Consider the following 22,250-nt stretch of genomic DNA (forward strand, 5'->3'; position numbering starts at 1 on the left):
AAGGCACTAAACAGGGTTTGCGAAGGTTAGGGATTATTCTGGAAACCCTCTTGACGAACTTTTTGAGCATCAATCTTTGCAGTTTCCGGATCTAAGTAATATCTATTGATGAATTTGAAAGTGCCTTTTTCCAATTCAACAACTAATGGTGTTGCATTTGGTATATCAACATTCTTTATATCATCATCAGATATTTTTTGTAGGACCTTTAGTATTGATCTCACTGAACTTCCATGACCTACCATTAAACATGAATCTAGATTGTAATCTCTACTAAGTTTTAAAACAACGTTTTCTAAAAATGGCTCAAGCCTTTTAACAACATCACAAAGTGATTCACTATCTGGTAAAATATCACCAGCCTCTTCTTCAAGACCATATTTCAAACGTCTATTTGGCTCTTTAAAGTCATAACCTGTGGATGACCCTTGATCATCAACCTCTTGAATCATTTCACGTTTCAGATCTGCACTGGGTGGTTTCCCTTGGTAATCTCTACGTATATACATGTATTTTTCTTTACCGTATTCCTTTAAAATATCAGGTTTTCTTTGACCTTGCCACGATCCATAATGACGTTCATTCAATCTCCATGTTTGCAGAACTTTAACAGAATCCTTCTTGAATTCATCTTCGATTTTGCAATCAAGACCGGCTATAATCTGGAAGGAACCCTTTAGGTGTAGTTCATCAAGCATGACTTCCATGGTTTGTTCAGTTCTCACCAACCTGGAAGTGAACCCGATCTGTGGTAATGGAACATTTTTCTCTTCACAATAATCTTTGATGAGATCAGCAGCATGACGAGCTTGATGCTTGCCCTTTTCAGTCAATTGAGCATCTATCCAACCGCAAAATATGTTTTCATGGTTCAATTCACTTTGCCCGTGTCTTAAAAGAATGACTTTAAAAGTATTGTTTGTCAAAGTCATGCTCTTAACTGATTGCTTCGGTACTTGACAATCAAAGAAAATAATTTGTAATATGTGTATTAAACTTGAAAGGCTCCTTCATGCAGTTTTATTTTGATTATATCTGTTTTATGTCTTGACGGTACATCAGTTGATGCAACAACATTCGTTTACAACAGCTGTTCGCAAAGTAAGACAAAAATAAAAAAAAGAACAAGAGAGAAAAGTACAAAAAAAGAACTGTTCGAAAATGTAGATAGATATTATAACATGATTATAACGTGATATCTTGATTCTTTGCCTTCTTAGATTCACCGTATTTTTTAATTCTAATTGCTTGAATAGCAATGAAACCAGAAGTATCAATTGGTGAGAAACCAGTCAATTCATCCATTGACGATTCTGTTGGGTCATACAAATTCTCTGTTGAAGAAGATCTTCCGAGCACGATAGCATTACCCTTGTAAAGTCTCATTCTAACTTGACCATTGACAGTTTCTTGAGAAGGCTGAATCATTGATCTAATATATTCACATTCAGGAGAAAAATAGGAACCGTTGTAAAGTAGTCTTGAATAATTTGGTGATACAAATTGATCTCTCAAAGCACGGACCTCTTTATCAAGGGTCAAACCTTCCAGATCGACATGTGCTTTTCTCAAAACGGTCAAAGGGGCTTGTTCATAACAACCTCTCGATTTCAAATTGATATAACGGTCTTCTACGATATCAATTCTACCAACACCGTTTGCTCTCCCTAGATTGGAAGCTGCTTGGAAAATATCCAACGGTTTCGTAGCAGCAAAATCTTTACCCCCTTTTGAGTAAGATAGTTTAACTGGTAGACCACGGCTAAATTCAATGGTTAAATCTTGTGGAGTATCTGGTGCATCTGTTGGATCAACAATTAATTTCCACATGTCCTTTGGTGGAGTAGTATCAGGATCCTCCAAGATACCAGCTTCATAGGAGATATGAGCTTGGTTTTCATCAGTGGACCATGGTTTTGACTTTGTTTGAGCAACTGGGATACCCTTTTGAGCAGCATAATCTAATAGATCATTTCTACCAGCGAATCTTTCAAAAAATTCAGGTAGTCTCCATGGTGCGATAACTTCAACATCAGGCTTCAAAGCATAGAAACCCAATTCGAATCTAATTTGATCGTTACCTTTACCAGTGCACCCGTGGGACACGGCGAAACAACCTTCCTGTTTTGCAACATCAATTTGGGCTTTGGCAATGATTGGTCTTGCTAAAGAAGTACCTAAGAGGTAAACGTCTTCATAGACCGCATTAACTTGGACCGCAGGGAACAGAATTTCTTTTACAAAATCCTCACGACAGTCTACAAGAACATACTTGGTTGCACCGATCTTCAATGCCTTTTCTCTTGCTGCATCAAAATCTTCTTCTTGGCCGACGTTAGCCATGAAAGCAACAACTTCGTAGCCTTGTTCCAGTAACCATGCCAAAATAATCGAGGTGTCCAAACCACCCGAATATGCTAAACAAACTTTACCCTTAGACATTTCAATACAATTTTTTGCTGTGATTCGATGAAAGAAAACAACGTAAACCACCTACTATAGCTGGTCGATACTATCAACTGTATCTAGTTATATAAAAGTACACAAGCTGACACCCATGCTGAGTCGACCACCTTTTTTTTTTTTTTCATTGTACTCATTTCTCTTATCAGTAAAATGTAAAATTTTTCCACTGTAATCAATCAATACGGCAATGATGTGTCACTGCAAATGAGTAATCGACTAAGTAGTGCAGAGAATAGTAATGACAATGATGACAATCGTATTATATTATATTTCAAATATAAATAAAAATGCTAATATACACTAAGTAATAATGATGCTAATAATGTTTGTGGGGTTGTTGTTCTTGTTGTTGTTGCTGCTGCTGCTGCTGTTGTTGTAGTGGTAGCCCGCCAATCAGGCGATTGGATTGCAGCGCATGAATTGACGAATCAGACCTAATCTGAGGCGTCTGAAGAGCTGGCAAAGGTGTCCAATTCTTCAATCATCTCAGGCAACTTCTTCATTGGAACATTATTGTACACAATTTGGTAAACAGCCTCGAACAATGGGAATTCCGACAAGGAATTACACGATTCCAACCATTCGTGGACTTCTTTGCAGGTGATCAAACCCTGTGCGGATTGTCCGTTCAACAACTCCTTTTCAGCCTCTTCGGCAGATTTCTTGCTCTTGGCCATGTAGGTAGCGACTCTGACGTTCCTACCACCGGAACAGGTGGTGATCAAGTCCGCAACACCCGCGGACTCCTGGTAGTAGGTCTCGACCCTAGATTCCGGGAAAAACATCTTCCCGAACTTGATGATCTCACCCAGACCGACTCTCTGGATGGCCGCGGCCGCGTTGTTACCCCAGCCGAGGCCTTCGACAAAACCGCAACCTAGCGCAACTACGTTCTTCAAAGCACCGGCAATCGAGATACCAGCCACGTCCTCGATCACGCTCACGTGGAAGTACGGTCTGTGGAACAGCGCCTTCAACACCCTGTGGTCCACGTCCAATCCCTCTCCTCTGAAGTCCTTTGGAATGTGATAGGCGACCGTGGTCTCGGACCAGTGCTCCTTGGCCACTTCCGGAGCCAGGTTGGCTCCGGAAAGCGCACCACACTGGATGCCCAGCTCCTCGGTGACGTAGCTCGACAGCAACTGCACTCCCTTGGGGCCCACCTCGAACCCCTTCAGGCACGAGATCGCACGCACGTGAGAGTCCACGTGGCCCTTCAACTGCTTCACGATCCTGGGCAAGAACTGGTGTGGCACGTTGAACACGATGATGTCCACGTCCTTGACACAGTCCAGCAGGTCCGGGTTCGCAACCAGGTTCTCCGGCAGGTCGATCCCCGGCAAGTATTTGACGTTCTGGTGCTTCGTGTTGATGATCTCCGTCAGCTTCTCGCCCTCGATCATCTCCTCAAACACCCACATGTCCACCCGGCGCGCGAAAAGCTGAGGGTTCAGCGCCGTGTTCTCCGACACAACCTTCGCGATCGTGGTACCCCAGTTACCGGACCCGACCACGCACACCTTGAACGGCTTCTCCAACGCAGCCAGCGACTGCGACGAGTCCGACTGCTTCATCGATTGCGAGATGATGTCGGAGGTTTGGTTTAGTCTATCTGTGGCAGCCATTTTGTATTTAGTAAAAAGCGAGCTCGAAAATCGTCTGTTATAGCTGTGTATGCAAGTCTTCCCAATTGGTATTGATCTGGATACTCGACACAACAATGTTTGTTTGAACATCTAAGACAAGAGGAACTCCAACAGAAAACCCGAAACAACCCGTCCCCTACCTGCTAGACCTGCAGCGATTGTAATCGTTTATATACTTTTATTTGCGACACAAGTGCAATTGGGGCAAAAAACCCAGGAAAAAGAACAACTATCATATCTGCGATCAAGAGACGTTTTTTTTTTCTAAAGGGACAATGAGACGCAACGTAATGGAACGTAAAGAGCGACTGCACGAGAAGCGAGACTTTTGTTGGTGATGATGATGATGATGATGATGATGGAAAAAGAGCTAAAACAGCGGAAACTGAAGCGATGGAACAAAATCGGCGAATGGCAGCTGATAGGAAAAAGGATAAACAAGACAAAGCGCGGTGCTGTGCAGAGAGGGGCAGAGGGGGGCAGAGGGGGGCAGAGGGGCCAGAGGAGGGGCCAGAAAAAGAAACGGCGGTTGCGAAGTGGGCGGATTGGGAATTTTGGGCCGGATCGGGGGGCGCGGTGCAGGGGCGAGGCCGGTGTTTTAGGGGCGAACGTGGCGACAGGATCTCTGACCCAGGCCGAAAGGACAGGAGGGGCGAGAAGGGGGACAGACGCAGGCCACGGACAAAAGAGGACAATGCGGCCAAAAGAGGACGCGCGGGCGCGATGGTGGTGTGGTGTGGTGAGGTGATGTCGGGCGGCGTGTCGCAGTTTGCGGCGGACAACCGGTAAAGGGACAGCCGTGGTGGCGGGCGTGGGCGTTGGGCGCGTTGTGATGACGGAGTGTGTGGTGGGAGCAGCCGGAGAGCGGCCTCACGTGTGACGTGTTGACGCGTGATGCGGGCACGCGTTTGGCCTCTCAGGTGAGCGGCGTGAAAAAAATATCGGAGGCCGATTTCGGGGCCGTGGGCGAGGGGCGAGGGGCGAGGGGCGAGGGGCGAGGGCGATGGGCTCGTGCGGAGGGACATGCGGCGTCCGGGGAGCAGGGGGCCGCGCGGGCGGACAGAACCCGGGTGTCTGTCCGGCCACGTGCGCGCGCAGACATCGAGGGTGCCCTGTTGCCGGACAGCGCGCGCGCGCTCATCCGTTCAGGTGAAAAAACTCCATCTGGTTTAAAGGGAAGCGGTGGACCTCAGGTAATTAACTCAAACCCCAGTCAGGTCACAACGCAGCGTCCGAAGCACAGAAAACCATGGTGAAAAATGGGATAGTCAGAAGGGCTATGATGCAGGTGCCGTTGCTGATCTCTCTGCTACATGCGACTCCGCTGTTCAACACAATAGATGCGAACAATCTGCCGAGGGCCTCCGACAGTTCTGGCAGCAGCAGTGGTAATCTCGGTGTGTACCATGCAACGCCGGAGACCAAGGGCTCGGCGAGGTATCTGATCATCTCGGTGGTTCTTGTTATTCTTGGCGGGGTGTTCGCTGGGCTGACGTTGGGGCTGATGGGCCAGGATGAAATCTACCTCAAGGTGATCAGCACGTCGGGCACGCCGAGGGAGAAGCGAAATGCGAAAAGCGTGCTTTCGTTGATTTCCCGCGGTAAACATTGGGTCTTGGTGACACTGCTTTTGTCGAACGTGATCACGAATGAATCGTTGCCGATTGTGCTGGACCGTTGCCTGGGTGGGGGGTGGCAGGCGGTGGTTTCGTCGACCGTGCTGATCGTTATCTTCGGAGAGATCATCCCGCAGAGTCTGTGCGTGAAGTTTGGGCTGCAGATCGGTGCGTTTTTCGCGCCCTTTGTGCTTGTCCTGATGTACGCGATGTTCCCAGTGGCCTATCCGATTGCCTCTCTGCTGGACTACTTGCTCGGCGAGGATCACGGCACCGTGTACAAGAAATCGGGTCTGAAAACGCTGGTAACGCTCCACCGAACCATGGGGGTCGAGAGACTCACTCAGGATGAGGTTACCATCATCTCGGCTGTATTGGATCTGAAGGAGAAGAAGGTCAAGGAGATTATGACGCCAATCGAGAACGTCTTCACGATGAGCGCTGACAGAACGTTGGATGAAACAACTGTGGAAGAGATTTTTAATTCGGGGTTCTCGAGGATACCCATTTTCTTACCGAATGAGCCGAGAAATTTCATCGGCATGCTTTTGGTGAGGATCTTGATCTCCTATGATCCGCAAGATTGTTTGCCAGTGTCTCATTTCCCGCTGGCAACTTTGCCAGAAACGTCGCCCAACACTTCGTGCCTTAACATTCTGAATTACTTTCAGGAGGGTAAGTCTCATATGTGCGTTGTGAGCGAAGAACCTGGCTCTTCTCTAGGTGCTATCGGTGTTCTTACCTTGGAAGACGTGATCGAGGAGCTGATTGGCGAGGAGATCGTCGACGAGTCCGATGTCTTTGTTGATATCCACCAGAGAATTATGCGTGAGCAGCCTGGTCCTTTGTCGAAAAGGCATATCACTTCTTACTTGCACCATCTTTACACAGACCAAAACAAGAACCAGCAATCCAGCAACCAGCAATCCAGCAACCAGCAATCCAGTAACCAGCAGCAACAAAACCACCGTTTAATAGATCACAGTTCAGATAATTATTCAAGAAAATCTGTAGAGCCCGAGTCAACCAAACTGTTATCACTATCTCCTGTGCACTCATCGTCGCCACCACAGTTGTGTCAACCAGAGCCTCATCCACATGAATCTCACAATCAAATGGTTATTCCGTCGAATTTAGCCTCCAACCCTTTAAACGTCAATAAATCATTTGTCACAATTAAGAAACCGACATCTCATCAAGCTTCTGCCACACCCGTGCCATTATCTCCGCCCAGAAATTCGAATATTAATCACGGCGAGCATCCCCGCCCTCAAAATCAGCAAACGCCGTTGTATGGAACTTCAAGAACGACTTCGCCTCTGGACTCGCCGTCGCGAAAGGAGAGATATCTCATGAAGAAACATTTGCAAGCTTCAAAGGCAGCTATTGATATCACAAAATCAACTGGTGAATCCATCCAGGTAACTACCTCTGTTCCTGGCAGGGAAGCTTCTAATGAATCCACCAGTGATAAGAGCTACAATTCAAATCGTGATAATCAGAACGTTTTAATATCTTCCTCGTATAAATCAACTAAAAATGGTATCGTTGAATCGATTATTACCGTCAAGGGTGTGCCAAAAACAATTATTGAGCCAGCTCACAATTGGGATGAGAATTCAAAATCTATTCATCCTTCAGATAGTCAAGGTTCTTTTCAAGGCTCTTTTCAAGGCTCCCATCAAGATTCGTACCAAGATTTTCATCATTCAAATAATGATCGGCAGTATGATAATGCTGAAGACCAAGTAGCAAATTATCTTGACTTGGACGATGAAGCAACCCCTACAAGGTCAAATCTAATCGCGGTTTCTTCTACAAGAAATGGACCTCGTTTACGTTGAGTTCACATTACATACAATACCATACAATTGAACATCTCATACATAATACATAAATTCTTATTATAGGGATTACTGGTCTATTTTCCTGTTTCACTCGTTACCCTGCGTTTTCTTCCAAATTGCTATTATTTGAGACTGTTCGTTGAAAGTTGATAAAGTTTACGAGAAAAGTTGCAATTTGATGATAGTGATGACACATTTTATAGATCCGAAAAAAACTGTAAACACTTTGATAGGGTATTCTCTTTTTGTATTAGTGAATATCGTTTAATAAGTGCGAAGGTATACTTCAAACTTTATGTAAAATTGCCAAGTCTTGATTGATTGATTAGTTACTATCGTGCACATCCTTTTTTCTCATTCTTTCTTTTTTTCGTTTTTCATTTTTTTATTTCACTATCAACCCCTTCTGCAAGTCGTTATTAGAAAATTAAAGATTAGTTGTAAGCTGGCCGTGCTGTTTTACCATTGCATTGCTTGTTGAATCCCATTACCATGCCCACTAATCAGTTAGAATTAACCCCACAGGGCAGTGGCAATTCTACATCTTCCAATTCCTCATTATTTGGTAAAAGGAACTTGAAGGGTTTTAGAAAACTTTTTGGTACTCATAATAAAAAGAATAACTCGAGTTCCGATTCCTATTCAAGTTCAAATCACAAATTTCATTCTCATGCAGATCCGAATTTGCATAATAACCATAATTCAACCCCATTGAATCAAGGTGCAGGCCACCCCAGTTCTAAAAGAGGTTCTGAAATTGATCATCATGCGGCTGGTAGAGAATTGTTAAGTCATTTGTTATCGCCAAAAGCATCTAACTCATCAAATTCTTCTTTTGGTAGATCATCGAACATGACTCCTTCTCCGCAGCAACATGATACAGATGGAATGAATAGTAGTTGCAGCCGTCATGGCACGGAATCATCGACACATGAGCATACCCCTTTGACAACAGCAAACCCATTGTCACATCATTTTCATAATCCACTAAACTATTGCACAACTTTGAGTCCTACATCTTCATCGGAGTATTCTCATATGCATCCAGTTGAGATTCTTCAGAAACAGATTGAAGACCAACAGTTTTTCTATAACTCACGGACAAATAGCAATTCAATTTTACCACGGTTGACTTCAGACAGAGGCTCATCTCCATTGAAGGACTCAACAAAAAGGCCATCTTTAAAACTCAAGAGGTTCTTCAAAAAAATTAATCAGGACGATTCACATCATATCTCAAAATCTAAATCTAAGGAACAACAAGCACGTCCACCACTTCATGAGTCGCCTTCATCACATGGCATATTTGTAACGACAGATGAAAGTAAAATGACTCGTAAAACTATTTATGAAGCTGATAATGCTAGAGAATTGATTGAAAAATATGGTGTCCCAGGGAGAAAACTAGGTGAAGGTGCATCTGGCTCAGTTTCTGTTGTGGAGAGATCTGATGGTAAACTATTCGCTGTTAAAATGTTCCGATGGAGATCAAATAATGCAAAACAAACATTAGCAGCGTATTCAAAGAAGGTTACTGCAGAATTTTGTATAGGGTCTACACTACATCATCAAAACATCATTGAGACTCTTGGTATGTTACAAGAAGGTGAAAACTTTCTAGTTGTTATGGAATATGTAGCCTATGATTTTTTTACATTGGTAATGAGCGATCTCATGAGTAAAAATGAAGTATTTTGTTATTTTAAACAAATTTGCAGTGGTGTACAATATCTTCATTCAATGGGGTTAGCACATCGTGATATAAAACTGGATAATTGTGTGGTAAATGACTTAGGAATTTTAAAGTTGATCGATTTTGGAAGTGCTGTTGTTTTCCAATATCCATACGAACCTGATATTGTCCTTGCTCGTGGTATTGTAGGATCAGATCCCTACTTGGCACCAGAATTGTTACTTCAACGCTCATATGACCCACGACCAGTCGATGTTTGGTCAATTGCTATCACATTTTATTGTATGATGTTAAGAAGATTCCCATGGAAAGCTCCTCGTCAAAGTAATACTTCTTTTAAATTATTTTGTTCACAACCGGACTCAAAAACTGATACAAGTAAAGGTCCTACGAAGATATTGAAATTGCTGCCTAGATCGTCAAGGTTACTCATTAGTCAAATGATGAAGCTCGATCCGAAAGACCGTATATTAATGGATGACGTTATGAAGGATGAGTGGTTACAATCAATTAATTCTTGCGAACAGGATAAAAAGGGGCAACTAGTGAAAGCACCAACAGATCATGCTCATCATTTGATTACCGAAGAAGAACTGAATGAATTGAATGAAAGGCGTAAACTAGAAGTGAAGAAAGCTAGAGAAGAGGAGCAACATGCCATAAATGCAGAGGATTTAGGTGATCATCATCCTCATCACCGCCATCACAACCATCACCGTCGCCACCACCATCATCATCATAGCGATAATAATAAAGGTGGACATAACGATGAAGAAAACAACGTGACAACAGAAAGCTCAAAGGTCTATAAAGATACAGATAAAGAAGAAACTCCTCCGGAATCAAATGAAAAGAAGGGGTTAGATGCAGGATCTCTTATTAACTAAACCTGTAAAATATCAATCTAGACTCTATTTTTTTGCACTTAAAATATATACATTCATATGATATCTCGACGTTGTTTTCTCAGATGTATTATCTAATTAAAAAACATGTCCCATGTGCAATTACCATCCATGCTCAAAGAGCATTGAAATCGATTCACCGTTATGAATTCTTCTTATAGCCTCGGCCAGTACTCTTGAAACATCCAAAACATCAACTCGGTGCTTGCCTAAAAACTCGACAGTCTCTTTTTGTGGAACAGAATTCGACACAATCAATTTGTCGATAGCACTCTGCTGAATTTTAATGAGCGCATCGCCCGAGAAGATACCATGAGTAACTAAGGCGTAAACCTTTGTTGCACCCTGATCTTTCAATAGCTTTGCAGCCCGAGTAATTGTGTAGGAGGTATCCACCAAGTCATCTACCAATATACATACCTTATTTTTGACGTCACCGACGAGCATGGTGGTTTGCACATACTTAGACGTGGAAGTAGATGAACTCATTTCTCTAGAAGAGAAAGGTGTGATCAGCGGAGCTGTGACGGGAAGAGTGTTACCTGATGTTAAAGTTGTGCTAGGGGGACCTTTTAATAACTGAGATCTCCTTTCCTTATGAATCAGAGCAAATGACAATTTCAAAGAATCTGCAATGGAAGTCGCTCTCTTGGCACCACCAGCATCTGGAGAAACAATAACGGCCTCTTTGTAATTGGGTATATGGTGCTGTATGTAACTTTGAGCTATTGGCTTGCAATACAGATTATCTACCGGAATATCAAAGAAGCCTTGGAATTGAGGGTCATGTAAATCCATAGTTATTACGTGATCCGCACCTGATGTTGTCAACAGATTGGCAATCAATGTACCTGCTTGAGCTACCCAAAGTTTATAACCGGAATTTTGTGCGTTGAACAATTCCCCAGCATCCGTTTTTGAAGAACCCTGCTCTTTACCACCCGGAATCATCGGGATACGAGAGAAGGATGTCGATTTGATCAGATTTGTTGAAGAGCCAACGTTGTTGAATTGCCGTAGTCCCGAATCGTTTGCTTTTAATAAAGTTTCTTCCCCAGGTTTGTGTGTCATCAAAGTGAAAGCCTGGCCACCATTCGAACTGCTTTGAAAGGAGACGTTCTCTTTTTGTTTTGAAACCAATGGTGCGCCTTTAGCGGTATATGGGATATCAGGTTGTCTGGAATAGCAAAAGTAAGGCATCACTGCTGTGACTCTAGATGCTGAGGCTGTTTTGCAGGCACTCAAAAGAATCAATAGCTCCATGAAATTATCATTCACATGACCGCAGCCACTTTGAATAACATATACATCCTTTTCACGCACGGATTCATGTACGCTAATACTAGTCTCACCATTTGAGAATTTACCAAGCTCAACGTGGGCTGGCTTAACACCCAAGTTTTCACATATCATATTCACCAGCTGAGGGTGAGATCCCCCACCAAATACAACAATATTATTGCTACCCATCGTGTTTGCCTGATTCAACCACCTTTCTTCTGTCCAACTTTACTTGGCTGCTTGAACATGCTTTTTCAGAGTTCGAAATTGACTTGCCTGATATTTTTCAAGCGTCTGCCGAGACGCAAAATAAAAATGAAAGGATTCCACAAACGAGGGCAGAACTATGTAACAGTCAGATTTATGTTCAACCTTACAGAACGTTGATGAACGTAGATCGGTAGTTGCATTTTGTAGATTTGCGTGATTCGGATGAACTGCTGCAGTCCAAAGTATTTGCGTTCCTATAGGCTAACGAATAAGCCATGTTTACTTTGAACAAACATACTTCTCGCAGTGACGGCAAAGCATTGCGTGAATGAAATATTTAATACTTCCATGATTGCCATGTCGAAGCGTGCTCAATCAAGCGAATGGTCCAGATTTCTTCATCTTAGCATATAGACTGAAAGTGAAACACACTTTGCATAATGTCAGGAGAGCACTGGCAAGTGTTGCGATAAAATCTCTATATTAAACAAATGATCATTCTTTTCTTTGTACTCAGTGCTCTTTATCCTGCCGAGCATCTTCGCAGGTTTACTCATTTCATCTTAATGCTTCTGCGTGCGTTTCTCCTTAACACCATCTATTTACAATAAATTCTCCTCTTTCTCACAAACTACTTTGCTGTTTTGGTTATCGACAAACGATAAACAGTGTAGCTTCAGAACGAGCTACCACTCGACTCCATCGCCCACTTATCACCCTTTAAAGAGGAGCCCCGGTCATAGATCATACGGGTTATCATTGTGGTAAGTGCTAATCATTTTGTCGATAGCTTTTCTGAGGATCTCCACATATTCAAGCCTACGTCGATAGGAACCTCTAGTTTTGTAACAACGATAAAATGCTAAAACTCTTTAGCCGCTATGGCTATTTTACCAAGAAATTGTCTTATCTCCTACTACGATAAATTTGTCCGAAATGCCAAAGCTTAGTGTGATGAATAAACATATTGTGCTCCTATAAAATTGGTAACACAGTGTCAACTGGTAGTGACGGTATTACGTTTCAACTGGTCTGATCTACAATGATCAATGCTATTCTGATTTTCTCACCTCGCGGTGAATTAATAGTCTCGAAACATTTAAAGAGTTCGTTGAAGAGATCGATCTCTGATGTTTTTCGAATCCAGGTCATAAACAATCTTGATGTGAGGTCACCTATACTCACTCTAGGCTCTACTACATTCCATCATATTAGATCAAGTGGTAGCAATAGTCTGTGGCTGGTAGCTGTAAGTAGAACCAACGCTAACAGTGGTGCAATATGGGAGTTTTTATGTAAGCTGAACGACATCATGGACGCTTATGAGCTCACAGAGGAGAATAATTTGAAGGAAAACTTTATGATGTGCTACGAAATTTTGGATGTGGTGCTTGCAGAAGGAGGAATACCTACCGATACAGAGATCAACTCGGTAATTACGAAGCTTTCTGAGAAGCCTGAGAAACAAATCCACAATACCACACTGGAAAGGCCAGATCGACTTAACCTGTCATCTATCAATTTACCTGCTCCCAGCAATGGCTATCCCTCACTATCAATGCATAAATTTCTTACCAGAAATAACAGATCGATGTCGCAAGACTTGGGGACTAATTATCCTTCAAATCTATCTTGGAGACAGCATGGTATAAAATACAAGAAAAACGAGGTACTTCTGAATATGAATGAAAAGATAAGCATTCTGGTTTCCAAAGATGGCTCTATATTAAAGGCGCACATCGATGGAACCGTGGATTTAACTACACATTTAAGTGGCATGCCCATCTGTCAATTTGGTCTAAATGATTCGTTAAGTTTACATTTTGACGAAGATGCTTCATTAGCTGAAGAAGATTTCATGAATAAAAAAGCTATCCCAAAGGCCGCAGCTGGTCGAGTTCTGCTTGAAGACTGCAAGTTCCATCAATGCGTTTCTCTTGATAAGTTCAATAGGGATCGTGTCATCAAATTTGTACCACCAGATGGATCTATGGAACTAATGAAGTACTGTGTGCGAGATAATATAAATTTACCATTTAAAGTGACTCCTATTGTAACAACAACTGCTATGGGAAATTCTTTGGAGTACAGAGTAACCTTGAAATCGTTATTTCCCAGTAAACTGTCAGCGGGAGACGTTTCATTACGGATTCCAGTCCCAAAAGGAATGATAGACTGCAAAATCAATGTTTCAAATGGTAAATGCAGATTTGCTCCCGAAGAAAACGCTATGGTATGGAAATTCGGTAAATACAACGGTTTGACAGAAAACACTCTAAGCGCCATAAGTATCCCAGCAACAGATACCACACAGTTGATGGTGCAGCAGTGGCCAAGACCGCCAATGTCACTGGATTTCAAAATTATGATGTTCAGCAGCTCCGGTCTAGTAGTGCGGTACTTCAAAATCAGCGAAAAGAACGAGAATTACAAAACTGTGAAGTGGATAAAATACATTTCAAAATCTGGATCATATGAAGTGAGATACTAAGCACCGAATCGGAGCAGTGTGGATCGTCTCCCGCTTAGGCGCTCTTATTCTGTTATGTATTTTGTCCCATTTTTAGTACGTTCGCACGATATACAGCTTGCGAGTTATATTGAATAAACTCATCTTAAAATAAAGCAAGGACACATTCTCATAGAAACGTTATTGAAAAGCATCATCATAAGCCACTCTAGGTGTCTTTCTGTGACTCTAACAGTGAATATGTCAATTGTAGGACCAAGGACTAGCTTGAACTTCTTCAATTTTGGAAGATCCGCTGCTCAAACAGGAATATCGGCATTACTGAGACCACAATCTAGGTTCGCGTTTACAACGCTTAAACCACAAACTGTCAAATGGATCACCCATGGAAAGCCTCATTCAATAGCTCTTGCACCAATCCAGCGCTCTTCTTTCCCTTTTGCTGGTCGAAACAGCTTGCAGAGCAATAAAGGCTTCAACGTACATTTGAACATGTCAAGCAGAAACTTTCATTATAGCACCCCCAAGGGCATCATCAATCCGCGAAACTTTGGCGAAAAACAGCCTCGATTGCAAATATACAAAATTTCTCCCATATTTATCTTTTTAAGTGGACTCGGTTTTTTTGTCCTTTTATTTGCGCTTTTGCCCTTTATATTCACTACCTTCTTTCCAATCATCATCCTTGCAATTGTTGTTTATCAATTCAATAGATGGAGAAGAAATGCATTTAACAAACAGTTGCTGAGGGCCCTTAGAAGTAGTAGTTTGCACACAAAAATGGGCACTATAAATTCTTTGCGTGTCGGTAAAATAGAAGAAAGGCTGAAAATGAATAGTGGCAACCATGATTTATTGCAAACCATCCTTAATAACTCACTTTCGGACGCCTCCTCCTTTTCGAATAGCTTCAATAGCTTACAAGAGGTGAAGAGACTTCAACAATTTGTCAAAAATCGAGTTTTGGAAGCAATTGAGACTGATGAGAATGGAATTCGAAATTTCTTTCTGGGTAACGATGTCAAGACGTGGCTCGACCAGAATTACGACATATTAATTGCAACGGACGAATATGCCTCCTTTTCGAGAGGCCACCACGGCAGCATTATCAGTCAAATCAAATTTCCCTTATACTTAAAATCATCAAAGAATCCAAAGAAACACCTGGCGGACGTAATTGTAGCATCTTTGGCAGTGCGTAAGAACAATGCAGAGCAATCCAACTACTTTATGTTTCTTGGGGATATGCCTGCTCCCGACACAGATTGTCCGATGGTAATTGCGGTGCAATCTGTGGGTCTCCTAGCTTCGAGGCAATTCCTCATCACCACTCCCGGAAAATCCGGTGAGTGGCAATCAAAATACGACATTTCCACTACCACAGATGGATTTAATGAGTATACAGTGCGCAACAAAGGTTCAATTTGAAGACTCGATAAAAGCACTTGCAGAGTACATGCATCGGGCATTCGCGTTTAATTAAGCACTGTTGCCTTGGCATTAGTTCGAGTGAGATCGCTTATACAAGATAAGAACATTGAAACGGCATGAAGGGAAAAGGAACCTTATGTCAGCCATCTAAAGGCCGCCCCGTAAAGTACACCTTTTTTTTTTCATGGATAATTTTACAGTGAAGTCAGTCAAAAAGCCCGCTCTTACAGAATGAAATACCGATTTCGTTGAGATCTACAATGGCCTGCTCGAGACACACTAATAGGTCGCCACATATTCAGCGAATGCTAATTTAACTGCGGCTTCTGAAGCGTTGACAGCGTCAAGCTTTTTTTTGTGAAGTTCGAGAGCTCGATTGTTTCCTTCATTCATCAAAGTGAAACTGCCTTCAGGACTGCGGCATCTTGCATGCCTCTCAAAACAACACGTCCTGTCCTTTAGATTATATACAATGAATGCGGCTCAGCTGCAATTTAGTAAATCGAAATAATTTATAAAATACCAATATGATAACGAAAAGAAGCTCTTACATATCATATGCGAATTATTCAAGTTTTCGCTTCGCTCATTTTGTGTTTTTAAATGCGAAAAAAGGTAAACATTAAAAAAATGTTATTGACCGGCAATGAAGAAAGGAAGTAAGCAAACAAAAAATCAGTGAGCTTCAGTGTTTGTTGGCATCATTGATCTTTATTGAGCCAGTTTCTCATATAAACTTCTCATACTCAGTCGTTTTCAGTGCATTATATCCATATATGTTAAGATTTCTGATATAGTATTATGCTCAACGATTCTATGGGAAAAGAACGAAAAAAGGGCTCGCAGCCTCATTCCTCCTACGATTCAGATGATGAGAAAATTCTTGGGCCGCCAGAATTGAGCAACTTTGGAGTAGCGTTGCTCTCAGAAAAGGAAAAGGAAAATCACGTTGAGTCATATAGAAGAAGGGATGCCCTAGACCACCATTCACAAAAGCTTAATAGGTTTGGATCCTCAAACTTTGATTCTTCCTCTGGTAGCTTCAATCAACAAGCAACGGGTCAAACTCATGTATCTGTACATTCGGGGGAACCATCACAATCCACTATGTTCGCCTATTTCAGAAGCAATCAACAGCCCAGCATAACGACAATGAATACCAATGATATACATATCGCTGATAGCAGTGATCTAGAAAAAAGTTTCCGAAGAATTAAAAGTATGCAGCAATCTATGAGAGAAGAGCTGACTTCGAGACATGCGGAAAGAAGGAGTAAAAGATTTTTGAAAAGTAGTCGAATGGGGGTGCTGGGCCCTGCCAAAAGATCTGCATCTAATACAGTAGCAGGCTACTCTGATCTAAGTGCTGGGAACCTAGAAGCTGGTCAATTTGATACCAGTGAGACTGAACCAAAGCCCAATAATAATTTTGATAGTTTTGCTCAAGCTAAAAGCTATAGAAAGGGTGATGAGGCGCTCTTTGATAGAGAGAAGGATAGCAATAGCATCTTAGTAGATCACTCTCTATCTGAACTTGGTACGCTCAATCCAGTACAGTATTTGAAGAAGTATAACTTGCCAAGCTCTGAACTCCCGAATATTTCAAGAATTTATTTTGAGAAACAAAGAGAAGAAAACCATCACATTGCTCTTCAAAAGCACACTATATCGAGAGAAGCCTTGAATAGTAGGATTGCGCGTTCTTTCTCCTGTACCTCAAGTTTAAATAATCCTGACAGACGAGAAACCTCAGCGCCTGTATCAAATCCAAGACGAAAACTATCAGACACATCTGTTTCCTCTACCACAAAGACGGCCTTCTTAAAAGCAGCATCATCACCACTAGTTGAGTCGTCACTGGCTAAATCAACATTTGTAGAGCAAGAGAAGTCACAAGGAGTTCCATTCGATTTCCAGCACTCAAAACCGGAGTATCAACATACGTATGCCAATCAAAATACCGTTAAAAATTCTTACAAAAAGAGGGAAGCACTCGCTAACATAGATGTAAACAGAAACAATCAAGACCCCATCCTAGGAACCAAGCGATTTAAACCATTAGAAAATAAAAGCATCCCAGCATTAAGACTCTCCGCATCGTTTCCTCAGGAAATTAACGATGATGCCGGTGCTCGGAAAACTAAACGTGTAGAAATCATTGAGCCTAGGAAGTCACAGACTCAGTTAAGAAGAAACTTTATTACAGTGAACGATATCGAATACGAGAAAATCGAATTACTAGGTAGAGGTGGATCTTCCAAGGTTTATAAGGTGAAAGGTAGCGGAAATAAGGTATTTGCATTAAAACGAGTAGTATTTGATGAATTTGATGATTCAAGTGTGGATGGATTCAAGGGAGAAATTGAGCTATTAAAAAAATTAGAAAACCAAAAAAGAGTTGTAAAATTGATCGACTACGAAATGGATCACGGTGTTTTGTTTTTGATTATGGAATGCGGTGATCATGATTTATCTCAAATATTAAATCAACGGTCGGACATGCCATTAGATTTCGAATTTGTGCGATATTATACTCGCGAAATGCTGAAATGCGTCAAAGTTGTACATGAATCTGGCATAGTTCATTCTGACTTAAAACCGGCGAATTTTGTTCTTGTCAAGGGCGTACTAAAGATCATTGATTTCGGCATAGCAAATGCAGTGCCGGACCACACCGTGAATATATACCGAGAAACTCAAATAGGCACTCCAAATTATATGGCACCAGAAGCTTTAGTAGCAATGAATTATACACAATCTGACGAGAGGAAAAAGCAGCAAAATAGATGGAAGGTCGGTAAACCTTCGGATATCTGGTCTTGCGGCTGTATAGTTTATCAAATGGTTTACGGCAGACCCCCATATGGAGGATTTCAAGGACAAAATAGATTACTGGCCATCATGAACCCAGAAGTCAAAATAGTTTTCTCAGATAAGATTTCAAATGGCCAATTAATACCCCGATCAGCGCTGGATTTGATGAAAGCATGCTTATCGAGGAACCCTGAAAAAAGATGGACGGTTGACGAGGCTTTAGAGTGCTCTTTTTTGAAGCCTGTTATGGTGACACCATTCTTCATCCGAGATTTGATAAAGAATGCTGTTAAATATGGCTCTGATCAAAAAGAAGTTTCAGATGAAAAAGTGAATGAGCTGGCGGATGATGTTTTGACTAGATTGGAGGACTTTAGATTGTAGTTAATAATTTTTTGACTTTTTTTTACTTCTCTTTGAGTTTTATGTTTTTCACACCCCCCAAATTTAATAATGATAATTATCATTTAGTTTATATAACTACATATCGGAAGATTGAAACAAAAAACCTGTTCAGGTCAAGAAAAATATGTTCTAAATCGATTTAATGTCGTATTATCTTTTATGAATTCTTTTATGTAGGTTTAATTTTTCTTCCACTGACTGCTTTATCAGGCCATTACAGGTCGCTTTTATCTTGGCCCAAATTTTGCCATCGCAGCAGGGCCATTTTCATGCCATTCTTGCTTAGAGAGCCACATATGATCTTTATCAGCCATGATATTGGCTAAAACAGCTCCACCAATAAAAACCATATGCTTCCTTCTGGGTGGATCTTCTATTCTAACTTTAAATTTCTCTAGTCTCGAAGGATCCTTGTGCAATACTCTAGTAAACCATAGTTGTTTCAGTTCTTTCTCCAATCTTGATGGTAGTCCAGGATACATACTTGACCCCCCTGACAAAACTATGGCTCTGTACAGAGCGCTTCTAATATCGACATCAGCTGACTGTACTGTATTGAACAGCATTTCGCCCACTCCAGGTTGCTCAACATCGACAAGACTTGGTTGAAACAGACATTCAGGAGCTTCGAATCGTTCTTGGCCCACTTTGATCACTCTTCCATCCGGAAGTTCATAATTCTCAACCAAAGTTGTTGTTTCTCTTGCTAACTTAGAATCCAAATCCAAATCATAAGAAACATAGCACACTTTTTCCTTCATTTGACGAACAGTTTCAAAATCTGCACTTCTATTAAAATTGTAACCACGGCGAGAAAGTAAATCAATCATGTGTCTTGTTACATCCCTTCCTGCAACATCCAATCTTCTAGTCAAATGATTAAGAACCACAGATTCATACACTGGAACAATATGTGTAACACCGTCACCTGAATCGACAACGACCCCTGATGACAAACCTTGTGCGTACAGCGCCAACACAGCTTGAATTGCAACGTATACACCACCGAAATCATATTTCTCGAACATGACCTCGCACATTTGCTCTCTGTTTTTAATTGGGTTCATAGGAGGCTCGGTTAATAGGATTTTTCCATTGGACGTTGATGGCAGTTTCATCTGGTTATAAAATGCATAGTCCCACAATAACTCCATATCCGTCCAGTTTTTAATTATACCATTTTCCATCGGATAAGAAATTTGAAGGTACGAGCGTACTTCACTGGCCTCATCACCGATCATAATATCCTTTAATGGAGTACTTACATTGGCACGCTCTTCCGCTCTCAATATAGGTCTACCAACGATGGAGGGAAATGTAAAATCTGGAAAATTCTCACCAGCACGGCCAATTTTCACAAAACCAGTACCTTGGTCGAGGACTGAACTCAAATTTAAAAAACTCTAACAGTTAGTATGGTTTTAATTACACAATTTGTGCTCTTAAAGCTATCAATGTTGCCCGGCGGTAAGTTACGCATAACTTACGAGAGAGAACTACAACATACCAATTGGGTTATGAGGATCCATCTTCGTTCTGTAGCAATAATATTGGCTTGAATTCAATACGAATCAGCCTTTATAATCCTCTATAATCGAGCTAACGAAATACATCTCATCTATTCCAGATATTGTAGTTAAAGATCGATATACTCGCCCCTTTTAATGATGGAAAAATCGAAAGTTTCTCAACGTACAAAGCTATGATAATACCAGTATAAAAAGCTTCCATAAAATATATATACACGCATCAACTCAAACGAGTCCCTGCTTCTTAAGTTCCTCGTATAGCTTCTTTGACATGACATTCCCATCTTCATCCTCCATTTCGATATCCATATCTATGCCCTGTTGGTGCCTTCCACTCGTTTTAGTCTTCTTCAGAGCCCCTACCTGATTTGACAGTTTCAATGCTGCCTCAATGCTTGTGATACCCTTGAAGATGGGCGATGGCTCTATACCGAGACAACGCAAACGGAGCATGTGTGTAGGTTCAGTGAAATGCTTTTCGAAGGCTCTCCGACCTTTGAATGTCAGATTTCCACAAATCTCGCAGGTGTAAGTTACATCGAGCCCTTGTAGTTTGTATAGCCAGTAAGGCATGGGCAGACCATCAGGCCCTAGCGGTAAATCAACGGATGATTCGGAGCCATTCTTGCTCTGCAGCGCAAGGTCATTTTTGGTATCTGCACTATTCTCTTCCTCTTTCTCATCGGCGCCATAATCAGGAGAGTCATAACACTCATTTAATTTCGCCATCTCTTCTATCCTCTCTTCAGTGGTGAAAGCCAACTTCCTTTCTATAAATTCTCTAGTGCGGTTGAATTCTTTCTGAAGAAGCTTCAGATATCTATGAATTTTGTATTCGGATAAGAGACCATTATATCTTTTGGTTACACTCTTTTTATGATTCTTTCCTGTTAAGTAGCTTTCGTATACCGCCTGTGTCTTAAACCACTTCCCAGACGCGATCGAATAATAACCTTTATTCGCTCTCTTTATTGGCGTATCTAAATGTGATAGAAAATCAGTCTTAATCGTACTATCCAATAGTTTGTTATCCAGTAGAATATTACATTTACAGAAATATGTTTCAACGTAATTGCTCAGCTTTCCCAGAAATTGTAAATATCTTTCATTTTTCCTATCCATAGGTGGTTTTAATAAATACTTTTCATCATCCAGGAAAACACTCAATATATCCAGGAATTTTAATAAAGTGCACTCTGTGCTTTGGATGACCTTGAACCATTCAGAATGGAACCTTTCCAAGTCCATGTACTCACCGTATTGTTCATCTCTAGTGAAGAGATCATTCAATTGTAAATCAAAGGCCCTCTCTGATTTTATTGTTGTCGGATGTTCTTTAGAGCTGCTTGCAGAAAACATTGCATATTGTGATATTTTTTCATTTACTTCTAGAGTGGAGTCTTCAGAATTTCTGCGCTCTCCATCTACCTCTCCCAACTTATTGATAAAAGCCTCAAAATCACTCTTTTCATCCAGTAGACCCCCCATATCAAGTGGTCCCTCCAAAGAGCCAAGCTTTCTAAGTTTCTGGAAAGCTTCCCTTAAAAAAAGATTGATTTCATGCTGCTGAAGAACCAATTGTTTTCTACTTCTCTTCATTCTCTTAGATTTGTATACTCTATTAGCCTGCATGGCTGATATTGACGGTTTATCCAGAGTTTCTTGTGATATAGCCGCTCTTTTCTCAAGGTAGCTATAATATAATGCAGGATTCCGGCAAAATCTTGAGGCTATGGCATCTTCAATAATCTCCAAATCTTCTAAAAGTGCTCGTCTAGATTCTAGTACCTCCATGTTCCAAAGTTTTCTATGTTATCTTTACGTAATTCTTGAAGGTTCATAGATATGAATATATTAAAATTTCACTTCGCTTTTCTGAAGCTCATCGCAGTGTGAACACCGAAACTATGTAATAGGAAAGTGAAAAAGGACAGCTT

At 41.4% G+C, this 22,250-nt stretch overlaps 12 protein-coding genes across 12 annotated transcripts; 5 read left to right on the forward strand and 7 right to left on the reverse strand.

Annotated features, from left to right (window-relative positions):
- Window positions 1–26: 26 nt before the first annotated feature.
- On the reverse strand, window positions 27–932 carry GPM2 (phosphoglycerate mutase family protein GPM2; the record flags this gene model as incomplete). The annotated part of the gene is made up of 1 exon (XM_037287747.1): window positions 27–932. The coding sequence occupies one exon, from the start codon at window positions 930–932 to the stop codon at window positions 27–29; it is 906 nt and encodes a 301-aa protein (XP_037143642.1).
- Window positions 933–1,185: 253 nt separating this feature from the next.
- ARG1 (argininosuccinate synthase) lies at window positions 1,186–2,442 on the reverse strand (the record flags this gene model as incomplete). Its single annotated transcript, XM_037287748.1, has 1 exon — window positions 1,186–2,442. The coding sequence occupies one exon, from the start codon at window positions 2,440–2,442 to the stop codon at window positions 1,186–1,188; it is 1,257 nt and encodes a 418-aa protein (XP_037143643.1).
- A 458-nt stretch (window positions 2,443–2,900) lies between these two features.
- On the reverse strand, window positions 2,901–4,202 carry HG535_0C02680 (glycerol-3-phosphate dehydrogenase family protein; the record flags this gene model as incomplete). Its single annotated transcript, XM_037287749.1, has 1 exon — window positions 2,901–4,202. The coding sequence occupies one exon, from the start codon at window positions 4,200–4,202 to the stop codon at window positions 2,901–2,903; it is 1,302 nt and encodes a 433-aa protein (XP_037143644.1).
- A 53-nt stretch (window positions 4,203–4,255) lies between these two features.
- Window positions 4,256–5,137, reverse strand: HG535_0C02690 (uncharacterized protein; the record flags this gene model as incomplete). The annotated part of the gene is made up of 1 exon (XM_037287750.1): window positions 4,256–5,137. The coding sequence occupies one exon, from the start codon at window positions 5,135–5,137 to the stop codon at window positions 4,256–4,258; it is 882 nt and encodes a 293-aa protein (XP_037143645.1).
- A 224-nt stretch (window positions 5,138–5,361) lies between these two features.
- Window positions 5,362–7,572, forward strand: MAM3 (Mam3p; the record flags this gene model as incomplete). Its single annotated transcript, XM_037287751.1, has 1 exon — window positions 5,362–7,572. One exon carries the CDS (start codon window positions 5,362–5,364, stop codon window positions 7,570–7,572), a length of 2,211 nt encoding a protein of 736 aa, XP_037143646.1.
- A 495-nt stretch (window positions 7,573–8,067) lies between these two features.
- On the forward strand, window positions 8,068–10,155 carry RTK1 (putative serine/threonine protein kinase RTK1; the record flags this gene model as incomplete). Its single annotated transcript, XM_037287752.1, has 1 exon — window positions 8,068–10,155. The coding sequence occupies one exon, from the start codon at window positions 8,068–8,070 to the stop codon at window positions 10,153–10,155; it is 2,088 nt and encodes a 695-aa protein (XP_037143647.1).
- Window positions 10,156–10,275: 120 nt separating this feature from the next.
- On the reverse strand, window positions 10,276–11,643 carry PRS5 (ribose phosphate diphosphokinase subunit PRS5; the record flags this gene model as incomplete). The annotated part of the gene is made up of 1 exon (XM_037287753.1): window positions 10,276–11,643. One exon carries the CDS (start codon window positions 11,641–11,643, stop codon window positions 10,276–10,278), a length of 1,368 nt encoding a protein of 455 aa, XP_037143648.1.
- A 1,063-nt stretch (window positions 11,644–12,706) lies between these two features.
- APM4 (Apm4p) lies at window positions 12,707–14,155 on the forward strand (the record flags this gene model as incomplete). Its single annotated transcript, XM_037287754.1, has 1 exon — window positions 12,707–14,155. The coding sequence occupies one exon, from the start codon at window positions 12,707–12,709 to the stop codon at window positions 14,153–14,155; it is 1,449 nt and encodes a 482-aa protein (XP_037143649.1).
- A 219-nt stretch (window positions 14,156–14,374) lies between these two features.
- Window positions 14,375–15,562, forward strand: MRX9 (Mrx9p; the record flags this gene model as incomplete). Its single annotated transcript, XM_037287755.1, has 1 exon — window positions 14,375–15,562. The coding sequence occupies one exon, from the start codon at window positions 14,375–14,377 to the stop codon at window positions 15,560–15,562; it is 1,188 nt and encodes a 395-aa protein (XP_037143650.1).
- An 804-nt stretch (window positions 15,563–16,366) lies between these two features.
- Window positions 16,367–18,763, forward strand: MPS1 (serine/threonine/tyrosine protein kinase MPS1; the record flags this gene model as incomplete). The annotated part of the gene is made up of 1 exon (XM_037287756.1): window positions 16,367–18,763. The coding sequence occupies one exon, from the start codon at window positions 16,367–16,369 to the stop codon at window positions 18,761–18,763; it is 2,397 nt and encodes a 798-aa protein (XP_037143651.1).
- Window positions 18,764–19,011: 248 nt separating this feature from the next.
- ARP2 (actin-related protein 2) lies at window positions 19,012–20,313 on the reverse strand (the record flags this gene model as incomplete). Its single annotated transcript, XM_037287757.1, has 2 exons — window positions 19,012–20,165; window positions 20,292–20,313. The coding sequence occupies 2 exons, from the start codon at window positions 20,311–20,313 to the stop codon at window positions 19,012–19,014; spliced, it is 1,176 nt and encodes a 391-aa protein (XP_037143652.1).
- Window positions 20,314–20,538: 225 nt separating this feature from the next.
- PRP9 (SF3a splicing factor complex subunit PRP9) lies at window positions 20,539–22,107 on the reverse strand (the record flags this gene model as incomplete). Its single annotated transcript, XM_037287758.1, has 1 exon — window positions 20,539–22,107. The coding sequence occupies one exon, from the start codon at window positions 22,105–22,107 to the stop codon at window positions 20,539–20,541; it is 1,569 nt and encodes a 522-aa protein (XP_037143653.1).
- Between the last annotated feature and the right edge of the window lie 143 nt (window positions 22,108–22,250).

This window comes from Zygotorulaspora mrakii, chromosome 3, assembly GCF_013402915.1.
Source record: "Zygotorulaspora mrakii chromosome 3, complete sequence".
NCBI classification, from domain to species: Eukaryota; Fungi; Ascomycota; class Saccharomycetes; order Saccharomycetales; family Saccharomycetaceae; genus Zygotorulaspora; species Zygotorulaspora mrakii.